The sequence below is a fragment of the Juglans regia genome, chromosome 7 (assembly GCF_001411555.2).
Source record: "Juglans regia cultivar Chandler chromosome 7, Walnut 2.0, whole genome shotgun sequence".
Classification (NCBI taxonomy): Eukaryota; Viridiplantae; Streptophyta; class Magnoliopsida; order Fagales; family Juglandaceae; genus Juglans; species Juglans regia.
In genome coordinates, this window is record NC_049907.1 from 38,709,228 (window position 1) to 38,721,298 (window position 12,071).

At 40.8% G+C, this 12,071-nt stretch overlaps 2 protein-coding genes across 2 annotated transcripts in view; one reads left to right on the top strand and one right to left on the bottom strand.

Annotated features, from left to right (window-relative positions):
• Positions 1 to 2,684: 2,684 nt before the first annotated feature.
• LOC109021696 lies at positions 2,685 to 3,716 on the top strand. Its single transcript, XM_019004387.2, has 2 exons — positions 2,685 to 2,909; positions 3,429 to 3,716. The coding sequence occupies exons 1-2, from the start codon at positions 2,720 to 2,722 to the stop codon at positions 3,629 to 3,631; spliced, it is 393 nt and encodes a 130-aa protein (XP_018859932.2). The 5' UTR covers positions 2,685 to 2,719; the 3' UTR covers positions 3,632 to 3,716.
• Positions 3,717 to 3,784: 68 nt separating this feature from the next.
• LOC109015791 (tuberculostearic acid methyltransferase UfaA1-like) overlaps positions 3,785 to 12,071 on the bottom strand; it is a 48,671-nt gene continuing 40,384 nt past the window's right edge. The window contains exons 5-14 of the mRNA XM_035692034.1: positions 11,907 to 12,030; positions 11,437 to 11,499; positions 11,263 to 11,322; positions 11,012 to 11,173; positions 10,667 to 10,740; positions 10,493 to 10,586; positions 9,415 to 9,551; positions 9,251 to 9,331; positions 9,017 to 9,122; positions 3,785 to 3,908 (exon numbers count right to left, since the gene is read on the bottom strand). Coding sequence (XP_035547927.1) covers positions 3,801 to 3,908; positions 9,017 to 9,122; positions 9,251 to 9,331; positions 9,415 to 9,551; positions 10,493 to 10,586; positions 10,667 to 10,740; positions 11,012 to 11,173; positions 11,263 to 11,322; positions 11,437 to 11,499; positions 11,907 to 12,030 — 1,009 coding nt within the window. The 3' untranslated portion in view covers positions 3,785 to 3,800. The remainder of the gene's footprint in view (positions 3,909 to 9,016; positions 9,123 to 9,250; positions 9,332 to 9,414; positions 9,552 to 10,492; positions 10,587 to 10,666; positions 10,741 to 11,011; positions 11,174 to 11,262; positions 11,323 to 11,436; positions 11,500 to 11,906; positions 12,031 to 12,071) is intronic.

Here is a 12,071-nt window from a genome sequence, read left to right on the forward strand (position 1 = left end):
GTCTCACAATTGATATGTACCACGGGGTATCTTGGCCACTGCAAGCTGTAGGATTTGAAGTGTGTCATTATTTGTACTGCCGAATGAATTTTCTCCTTGCTATCTTGTCTTGAAGCATAAACAAATGGTATCATTTTCATGGGATGTAAAAGGGGCAAACAATTTCTAGAGGCTATTAGACTGAGGAACTTTTTCTTGAATTATTCGAGGTGCACTTGTGGAAAACTCCCCTACCCTTGGAGAAAATAAATATTATGCACTCTGGGTTAAGTATTGCTGATAGATTGATAAATATCAGGTGCTTGCGCACATTTTTTCCTGGTTAATACAGATCTCATGGATGTTAGTGAATGTTGATTGTTAGATTTGGACCTATCAAAAAATTTATTTAAAACCTATAAAAAAAATGTTGATTGTTAGATTTGGTTGTTGGTGGAGAAAAAAATGTAGTCAAAATGATATTGGCTTAGTTGGCCCAAATTAGTCGGAATGAGCTTTACTGAATTTACTTGTCTCAAGAATTGAAATAATTGGTGTGTGAGAATTGAATTACTCTTTTAATGTGTGAGAAGAAGTAGTCATACCAGAGGAAAGCTTCATGTAAATCTCTTCCTGCATATCACCATGAAGAAAGACATTCTTCACATCCATCTGATGCAATTGCCACGACTGTGAAGCGGCAATAGCTAAGATGGTTCGAACCGTGGTCATTTTGGCAACATGAGCAAAGGTCTCCTCATAATCAACCTCATATTCCTGCTTGTTATCCAGAGCTACAAGGCGAGCTTTGTACCAATCCAAAGAGCCATCAGAACGAAGTTTTATAGAGAAAACTCATTTACTCCCAATAGGTTTGACTGTAGCAGGATAAGAAACAATATCCCAAGTGTGATTCTCCTCAAGTGCTTGAAGTTCTGCTTGCATTGCATTTTGCCAACACTCATGTTCCATGGCTTGTTTGTAGCATGAGGGAATGGAAATAGTGGATAAAGTAGCGACAAGAGAGACAAGAGGGAAGAAACCATACCGATCAGGGAGTCGAGAAGGACGAGTAGACCAACGAAGAGTGGTGGAAGAAGGAGCAGGATCAGACATTGGGTCAAGATAGGAAGGGAGCACAAAGGAAGTGGAAGCAGACTTATGTCGACTACGTCTTTCATACAAAAAACTAGGCAGAAGAGATAAAAATGCAGATGGCTGCTCAACACGAGATGGAAAGAAATATTGATTTTCAAAGAAAATCACATTCCTAAAAACCCATATACAACGAGCATGGGGATCATAACAAACATAACCCTTTTGAGGGATAGCATAACCAAGAAAAATACACTTAACAGGCTGAGCAGTAAGTTTATGTCGTTCATGAGCAGGAAGATGCAAAAAATAAACACAACCAAATGTACGAAGATCAGAATATAAAGGAGAATGACCAAACAACTTAAAGAAAGGAGAAACATGATTTAACGTAGGAGAGGGTAAGCGATTGATCAAATGAATTGAAGAAGAAAGTGCTTCACACCAAAAACGAGGAGGAACAAATGATTCAAGTAAAAGAGTTCTTACCACATCAAGAAGATGATAATTTTTCATCTCAGCAACACCGTTTTGTCATGGTGTAGAAGGACAAGAACGCTGAGAGATGATCCATTTGCTTTGAAGAAAGTCATGAAACTCATTAGACATGTATTCGCCACCGGAATTAGAGCGCAAGACCTTGATGCGGGTAGAGAATTGAGTCTCAAGAAGTGCAAGAAAGCACTTAAAGACTGAGAAAACTTCGTCCTTAATCTAAAGGAAGTAAACTCAAGTAAAACGATTAAAGTCATCAATGAAAGTAACAAAATACTTGTAATGTGCATGAGAAACATCGGGTGCAATACCCCAAACATCACTAAGAATAACATCGAACCAGATGAAAAGCGCCGAAACAGCAAAACTGAACCAGATGAAAAGCGCCGAAATCCAAAGGCCATTGAAACAAGAATAGAACCCAGAAAACACAACAGAAGTTGCCGAAATCGCAGTTGCTGAACCGGAAAGAAGGAACTCCAAAAACCAACTGAGACAACGTCGAAAACTCGCAAGAAGCACTCAGATGGCGCCGAAAATTCACAAGGAGGACTCAGAGGATGCCGAAAGTCACCAGGAACCCCAAGGATCGACTCAGATGGCACCAGAATCACACGAAAGGCTAATCACGAACTAGACATCACCGAGAATGAAGAACCCACAAAGAAGCTCTCCTGAGAAAGAAAAAAAATTCGTGAAAGATAGGCAATCTAGTAACCTGCTCTTGATACCATGTCAAAATACTCAGAAAACCCAAGAGAAACCGAAACCGAAAACTTTGTTTTTGAAAAAATTGCCTCTTGTGAGTTCTGCCCTTTCATTATACTGTAATTCCAACATCTATACATGGAAGTATATGCTATACACGGATTCTAATTGATTCTTAATATTTAGCATCTATACGTAGAAAGATAATCTGTATAGCTAATATTAACAGAGTCCTAAATTATATAAATTCCTAAAATTATATACGTTAACATGCTGGTGGTCCTACTGGGGGGGATATGCAAGGAAGTGGGGGAGGTTACGTGGGAAGTGGCTATGGTGATGCGAATGGAAATACAGGGTATGGAAATGCAGCATGGAGATCTGAGCAATCACAGACTTCTGACTTCTGGAAATTATGGTGCTTCTCAGGTGAATTGCCCTCATGGTGGGCAGGTTGCCTATGGTGGTGGATATGCCAATGCCCAGGCCCGAACCCAACAACAGTAATCATTTGGCTAGGGATCCAACTGAATCTTCATCTTTGTTTCTTTACTATGAGAGGGTCAGAATTTTTTTCCGTGCAAAGCAGCAGAGGGAGCGGCGCAGTTGGATGTCAACCCGCTTTGGGACTGGTTGGATTGCTTGATTCCCCGTAGTTTGCAGTATCTAGTTTGCTAGTTTATAGTAAGGAGTAATTTTGAGGCGTACTAGATGCTCCTCATATTTAATATTTGCTTTTGAGTGTAGTCTTAAATTTGGCGTGCTTATATTTCTCTACTAGCTCATCTGGAATTTCTCCTCTGTCGTAGTGTTTAAGCCATGGTAGCTTATATAACCTCATTAATGTTGGTTTGATTACATTTGGGTGTTTTGTTGTTATCATATTATTAGTGCTCTAGTTCTGCCTCTGAGCAACAATAGATGCAGTAGGAAATTTACTAAGTAGATACTAATGCTTGATCTGATCTTGCTTGATTTGATCTGACAAGTAGGAATACAGAGATGTGTAGTGAGGTATTTTACTAGTAGCGGTGGAGCTATGGCCACTCGGGTTGATCACTACGTAATGGGTAGCGATAATCGTAGTGGTAGTTGACACTTTAACGTTGGCATAATCATTTTCCTCCAGTATTTGCCCTTGTGTTGTACAGGAGAGATGCACGAGGTCAAAAGTGGAGTGAAGGGTCCACTCATGGCTGAACACAAGCATCGTTGTGGGTGCAGGGGGGGAGTGTTCAGCATGGATGGAATTTCAGGGTTCAGTTTGAAATTACAAATTTACCTGGGACAGGTCATTCTCCAGCCTGGCCATGGCACTGTCAAGTTTTGCAGATTCCAGGGAGTTCAAGTGTGAAAACTTCTCATTACATACGTGAACTAAAGTAAATGTATTCACCTCGGAAACCATTAATTTTATTTAGTCTCGGTCGGGATAAAAGATCTTTCTTCATTTTAAGTGAAATGGAAGATAGCATCCGAGTGCAATCTTTGATCTACTTGGGGAAGATGACCAACTCCTGCCATTAATATGAAGGTTCGGTATCTCCATCGGGAACAGAATCAACTCCCGACGGCACACTTTGATATGAATTGCTGAATGCAGCAACATTGCCAGGACGTGTGAATACAATCTGCATTAGAGATGGAAAGCCAAATATTTCTTAGTTCTAGCTCAAGTATATAAGCTCCAGAATATATTTCAAGGAACCAAGTCCATGATCAAGAAGTATACAAGTAATAATAGCAATGACGATGTGTGTGGTCGCACGAGGGAATATCATAAAGTTTCTTCCCAGTTGAATGCGCCCCTTCGCAACCATCAACGTTTGCATGTTTCTCTACTGGGACGATCTTCGTAATTAATGCATCCTATGATTTTCTTTTGCCAATTTCCTTCTTTTTTGTTATAAATTATAATTAAGCTGATGCAGTTAAACTGTGCCTTTGCGGTCCATTTTCAGCCATTCTATCTACTTCTTCTGATTTCAGAGCACACCGAAAACAGCACTTTTCGTGAAACACAGATTTGCAAACATTAATGATGTATGTGTCCATCCATCTGTTGTTTTTGTAAAGAAACATTACAATTTATATTGACACAATCAAATCTCAATTCTCAAGATTTCAATTTGCACAGAATCAGCCAATGAATCATCAGTTATTTTCCATTTATTTGTAAATATCAGTTATTTCCTTATATTTGTTTATTTCCATATTTAGTTTGACTTCCTGTATCTATTTAATCAGCATTGTATCATTGTAATCGATAAGTCATTTTGAGAATAAACTATTCTAGTCTCATGTTCTTAACATGGTATCAGCCTAAAACACGATCCCTCCCTAACCCGTACCCTCCATGTCTTCCTCTTCCCTAACCGATGTCCCCTCTCCATATATTCTCCATCCCTCTGATTCTCCTAGCCTAATCCTTGTTTCTGGTCTCCTTATAGGAGATAATTTTTCAAAATGGCAAAAAGCCATGACCCGCGCACTCAATGCCAAGAATAAACTCAGCTTTGTCGATGGCTCCCTTCCCATCCCTGATTCTAGTTCTCCCGAATACAAACAATGGAACCAAACCAAGGACATGGTCCTTACCTGGATTTTGAACTCTATCAGTCCATCTCTAGCCAACTCCCTCGAATACCACACAAACCCACGCGACGTCTGGGTTGACCTCCAGTCGCGTTTTAGCCACGGCAACAACGCCCGTCTCTACCACCTCAAGCGTGCACTCTTCTCTCTGCAACAAAACACCAATTCCATCCATGAGTATTACAACCACATCAAACAAATCTGGGATGAATTGAGTCACCTTCAAAACATCAATGATCTCAAAGACATGCAAAAACAAGCCGATGATGAGCGTGTCTTCCAGTTTCTCCTTGGCCTCAACGACTCCTTTGCCCAACTCAGAACCCAAATCCTTGCTATGGACCCTCTTCCTCCCATCACCAAGGTTTTTTCTATTTTATTTCAAGAAGAACAGCAGCGCCTTCTTCAGCTCCAACCACTGTCGTCGGATTCCATGGTCTTTGCAGCCGCCACCTCCAGCAACCCACTGAGCCATCTTCGCTGCACCAAATGCGGCAAATCGGGCCATACCCGTGACCGCTGCTGGAGACTTATCGGCTACCCATCTGGACGAGACCCACGATCCAAGCCGCGCCCATCCATTCTCGGCAAACCACCGCCTACCTCAGCACCGACAGTCAATCAAGCCTCTTCCTCCGCCGATTCCTCTCCTCTCCTTGGATTGACGCCGGAACTCTACAAGAAATTGATGGATTTGCTGAACCCCACACCCATCTCCACCAACTTCGTCGGTAATGCCATTTCTTCTTCCCTCTCCTTTGATAGCCACCGAGATTGGGTCGTGGACAGTGGCGCTAGCGCCCACATGTGCCACGACTGAAGTGCATTTGTTGATCTGCAACCCCCCCCCCCCTTCTCTCTCGGTTAGACTTCCGAATGGCCATACCCTTTCTATTAAGGGTATCGGCACTTGCCACTTGTCCCCTTCCCTTACCCTTTTTAATGTCTATTTTATCCCTGATTTTCATTTTAATCTATTGTCAGTCCCTCAACTCACCACTAACACAAATTGCATTGTTACTTTTTCTTCTAAAATTTTTTTTCTTTCAGGACCCACAATCGACGAGGCTGATTGGAGCGGGTGATTTTTGCAATGGGCTTTATGTGTACCGGCCTAACAACGTCCTGGTTTTTTCCGTGCAATCCTCTACTAATAAAGACTTATGGCACCGACGCCTAGGTCATCCCTCTCGTTTTTTTCTTCCTCAATTATTTAATAATTCTTATGTTGTCTCGGATTGTGATATTTGTGCTCATTCTAAGCACACACGTTTGCCTTTTTCCTCTAATGATAATAAAAGTACTTCTGCTTTTAATAGAATCTTTTGTGACATTTGGGGTGGTTACCACACTTCTTCCATTTGTGGTTCTCATTATTTTCTCACTATTGTTGATGATTTTTCCCGTACCACTTGGCTCTATCTTATGCGTCATAAATCTGAAGCATATATCAATCTTATGCATTTCTTTGCCCTTGTCCAAAATCAGTTCAATACCACGGTAAAAAAAATTCGCACTGATAATGGTCAAGAATTTCTTTCGCACAAATTTCAAACATATCTTCATAATCACAGCATTATCCATGAACGTACCTGTGTTGAAACTCCCCAACAGAATGGTGTTGCGGAACGAAAACACAGACACCTCTTGAATATTGCTCGTAGTCTTCGTTTCCAAGCCCACTTACCCCTCAAATTTTGGGGCGAATATGTGCTCACTGTTGCATATCTTATTAATCGAACGCCCAGTCGCACTCTTCAAAATAAATCTCCTTTTGAACTTCTCTTTGACACCATTCCGAACTATACTCATCTTCGTGTCTTTGGTTGTCTTTGTTACGTTCAAACCCTCGGTGCTCATCGAGATAAATTTTCTCCCCGTGCCTCAAAATGTATCTTTCTTGGCTACCCAAGCAATCACAAAGCGTACAAATTATATAACCTCGACACTCAAACCATTTTTTTCTCCCGTGATGTCACATTTCATGAAGACATCTTTCCTTTTCAAGATCTTCTAGATATTTCTCACTCACCTCTCCCTATACTTCCCTTACCCGTTCCCGAACCTCCTTTATCAAACTCACCACCCTCTCCTTCTCCTATCACCACGCCCTCTCCTCCTCCTATCACCACGGACTCTCTGCCTATTTCTATCCCAGAAACTCCATCCACTCGTCCTCGTCGCACTACTACTCGACCAGCTTATCTCCAGGATTATGTTTGTCCGACACTACACGCAGGGCCCACGGCATCATCACTCGTTGCATCAACCTCAGGTACTGCTCATCCTTTATCTGCCTTTCTTTCTTACTCTCGTTTTTCTCCTTCTCATCTTACATATTTATATGCTCTCACCACTTCTATTGAACCTTCTTGCTATTCTATTGCTTTTCGTCATTCTCATTGGCGGGAAGCAATGTCTAATGAGCTACGTGCCCTTGAAGCCAATTCCACCTGGACACTTGAGCCCCTTCCTCCTGGAAAAAAACCCATTGGTTGCAAATGGGTCTTTAAAACCAAACTCAAAGCCGATGGCTCAGTTGAAAGATATAAAGCTCGCCTCGTTGCAAAAGGCTACACTCAAGTTGAAGGTCTCGACTATCATGAGACTTTTGCACCCGTTGCAAAAATGACTACTGTCCGGTGTTTGTTAGCTGTTGCTGCCACTCAGCAATGGATCATCCACCAATTAGACGTCAACAATGCCTTCCTCCACGGTGATCTTGATGAAGAAGTATACATGACACCACCTCCCGGATATTGTCCTAAGGGGGAGACCCGCGTCTGCCGTCTCTGCAAATCTCTCTATGGCCTCAAACAAGCCTCCCGCAACTGATTTTTTAAACTAACCGTTGTGCTTCTTGATGCAGGTTTCACTCAATCTCAAGCAGATCACTCTTTGTTCACACTAGTCACCACCACGAGTATCACCGTTGTGCTTGTCTATGTCGATGATATCTTGGTTGCTGGCAATGATATCTCCCAAATCGAGGTCTTCAAACGTGCTCGCTCCACCAATTTCAAAATCAAGGATCTTGGCCCCCTCAAATATTTTCTTGGTCTTGAAGTTGCTCGTTCCAAAAAAGGCATCTTCCTTAACCAACGAAAATATGCTCTTGACATACTGAATGACAGTGGCCAACTTGGTGCTCGAGTCGCTCCTTTTCCCATGGAACAAAATTTGAAACTCACCAATCAAGATGGTCGCCTCCTTTCTGATCCGAGTGCCTATCAACGACTCGTGGGCCGACTCATCTACCTGACCATCACTCGTCCTGATATTGTCTTCGCCGTGAACATCCTCAGTCAGTTTATGCATGCTCCCCGCCTTCCACACATGCAAGCCGCCACTCGTGTTCTCCGCTACATCAAAGGCAGCCCAGGCCAAGGCATTTTCTTTCCGTCCTCCAATCCCCTACATGTTACAGCCTACACTGATTCTGATTGGGCCAGCTGTCCCACCACTCGTCGCTCCACCACCGGTTTTTTCATTCAACTCGGCACAAGTCCTATTTCATGGTGCACAAAAAAACAGACGACCGTAGCCCGTTCTTCCGCCGAAGCTGAATATCGTGCCATGGCCGTCACCACATGCGAGCTTATCTGGTCGAAACAACTCCTAACTGATTTTGGTATCCCTCATCCTAAACCTTTCAGTTTGCACTGTGACAATCAATCTGCTCTGCACATTGCCCATAATCCTGTGTTTCATGAACGTACCAAGCACATTGAGATTGATTGCCACATTATTCGAGACAAGATCAGGTCTGGACTCCTCACTGCGGTCCACACGTCATCTCTTGAACAAATTGCGGACATCTTCACTAAACCGTTAGGCAAAGAACTTTTTCATCATTTTTTATGCAAGTTGGGAATTACGGATCTTCATGCGCCAACTTGAGGGAGAGTATTGATACAATCAAATCTCAATTCTCAAGATTTCAATTTGCACAGAATCAGCCAAGGAATCATCAGTTACTTTCCATTTATTTCCATTTATTTATAAATATCAGTTATTTCCTTATATTTGTTTATTTCCATATTTAATTTGACTTCCTGTATCTATTTAATCAGCATTGTATCATTGTAATCGATAAGTCATTTTGAGAATAAACTATTCTAGTCTCACGTTGTTAACAATTTACCTGATAATCTCCAAGTGTACGCGACTTAAAACCTGCTGCGCAATATTCAAAGTAATATTCCCACGTCCTTATAAATTTTTCGTCAAAGCCGAGAGCAACGATTTTGCTGCAAAACGAAACAAGCATTAGCGCCCTCAGCATCAAAATACAACACCTTGTTACTCCCAAATCCTGATTAGATCAATCTTTTTTGAGATGAGGCACGATAATTACTGTACAAATTCTTTTTCTTACCTCTGGTTTTCCATAAACTTTTTCCTCCAGCATTGGAGTGTTTGGTAGTAATGATTCCCTATGTTCTCCAGGTGCTCCACACTGCATTTACCGAATTTCTTTTACTTTTGGAGAGAGAAATACAAAAAGTACAAGAAGTGATTACTAAGCAATAAAAACTTTACCTGAGTCTGGATGCAGAAGCCATGGCTGATGTTATCCTGCTTAATGAAGGTATGCATGCACCGGGAAATATATATTCCTTTATAAAGTCTGAGCTTTTCTTGTGCTCATCATAACGTTCATCTGGCATCGATGAGAACTAAGAAAAGATCAACAGGCTTTAATCGTTAGCAATCATGTGTTGAAAATTGTCGCGAACTTCGGCAAATCAAATTAGAAAACAGAGAAGAGAGGATGTACATCCCTTTCCTATAAAGAGATGCACATATAGATATTATTACCAAAGGAGAGATTTCTCTACATATAAACAGTTAGAGTCCGCTTTTGAAAAAGGGGAAGTGCATCGGAGTCCTCAACCCGCAGCAGATAGGGAAAACTTATTATATAGCATGCACCTTGGGGCTTTCTCTTTGGATGCAATGGAAGTATATAGATATCATGAGTAAAGTTGTAGCGCCTAAGGGTGAGCTTTCATGCAAGTGGAGGTTTGGTCCCAAGTAATGCTTTTGCCTAAGGGTGAGCTTTTTCGAAAAGCTAGTGGAGATTCTGAGGCTCAGGATGTATAGGTATTTACTGATTATGGCTTGAGCGCCTCATCTTTTTGATAGTAGAAATTTTCCCTGATCATCTCCACAGAGAGGTTTGTGTCAAATTATGCAAGCAGTCTCCTAGTGTGTGATCTTCTTACTTTGTACGTTCTTGACATTGAATATGTTGTCCATAGCTATTGGTTATGTTGTTGTATGCTTCGAATATCACTTCACTTTCACTTGGGAGATAATGTGATCAGAAGTAGTCTCCTAGGAGTGTTTCTTTGAAGAGCTGCTGCTACTTAGATTTTGGTGCATTGGGTATATTGGTGGCTAGGATTTGAGTATCTATCACTACTGTAGTACTAAATTTTTTTTTGTGATAATTCACTAACTTTAAGAGTATCCATTGGCATAACACAATGTATTTAATAGGGCTAAATCACCAAGGCATTTGCAACCAACCATGGCATTAGTATCAAACTGTAAAAGACATGACACCATCATTTACTCCAGCCCACCACCCCGGCCTCCCCACAAAGTTCATTACCTGCAGAACAAGAATCCCGTCTTCGGATAACAATGATTCGCAGCAACCAAAAAACTCTTCCATAAATTCATGGCCAACATGTTCTATCATCTCGCTGAAAAATTGTATCAAGAATCACGGTTTTGTTAGCATCATCACAGTCAGATTCTACGAATTGGTAGTTAAAGAACTCACCAAGATATAATTCTGTCATATTTGTAGGTATCTGGCACCTGGCGATAATCACAAAGAAGAAGCCTAATATGGTCCTGAGAGAAGAGTTGATTAAGATGATGCCATTTCATAAAGATAACATTAGAGTCACCAAATGTTCTCATGCTGAGAAGAACCTCATGATCATTAGATGCAAATTGAAACTGAAATGCAGTTGAAGATGGGAACTTTTTTATGCTTTGTATAATCTGAAGCTTCTTTAGTAATTTTTCAAGACTTCTTTAACATCTAATTACAATTGCACCTTTGAACTACCACCCCCTTTTTTGCAATGTGGACCCCTAACTATAAAATTCAGAAAATCACCTGAAGGCCAGCAGTTTTCACTTTCTTTTCCGCATATTTTAGTTGCGCTTCAGATAGAGTGATGCCTGTGTATTTGCACCCGGTCTGTTTGACAACTTCAATGGCAAAGCTTCCCCAACCACACCCAATATCAAGAACTCGATGCTTGTTATCAATTCTTGCCTTGTTATTGGAAAGTAAAAATGAAAGTAATGCAACTTAGAGCAAGGGGAACTGTAAGAATTTGACATGATTCAACAGAAAAGGCTCACCTTTTCAATCAAAATAGAGATTTTTCTCAGCTGTGCAACTTTCAAGTCTTCATCTTCCTTCTAAGAAATATTTTAGAACATATGAATTTAAGTTAAAGCTAAAGCTTGGATGGAAGAATTAAGTAAATGCATTTTTTTTTATCACTAAATCATCAAAAAGGTTCTGATCCTGACCTTAAATACAGCAGACGAGTATGTCATTGTTTCATCCAAGAACAGAGCAAACAATTCATTACTCTAGAAACATAGCAAAGGACGAGCTATAAGTTTCTATTTGTCAATAATATCATGCAGTAACTGCTGATTAGAGGATGAAATATGGAAGTATCCGTATTAGCAAATAACTGAGAACCTTATCAGCTAATTCCTCACTAACTCTTGTTATACATACATATTTTATTTTCAGATTTGTGGGAATCCTTCCTCATTTTCTCGGCAAACTAAAACAGTTCTTACATTTGAACGATCAAACGCCACTCCACAATGATCTATGTGTTGTACACAAACACATGTTCACACAAACACGTGTTCAATCCATAATTTTCCTGATCAAAGCTATTAGGTTGCCATTAATGGTCCTTCTGGATTCATCCAATGACATCAAATAAAAACATGGAATTTAGAGGTAAAAATATTATTTATACCAGGTCGTAATGGCGAGAGATGTTCCTGCGAGCATGTGTAAGGGTATTTTGCCTTAAAAAATGATTGAGAAAGTCCTTTGCAGATGCTATGCCTGCTGTGAATATCAATGGAGTCCACCAGCCCCTAAAGCCAACAAAAGGTCATGAGTGCTCAAACTAGTGCAA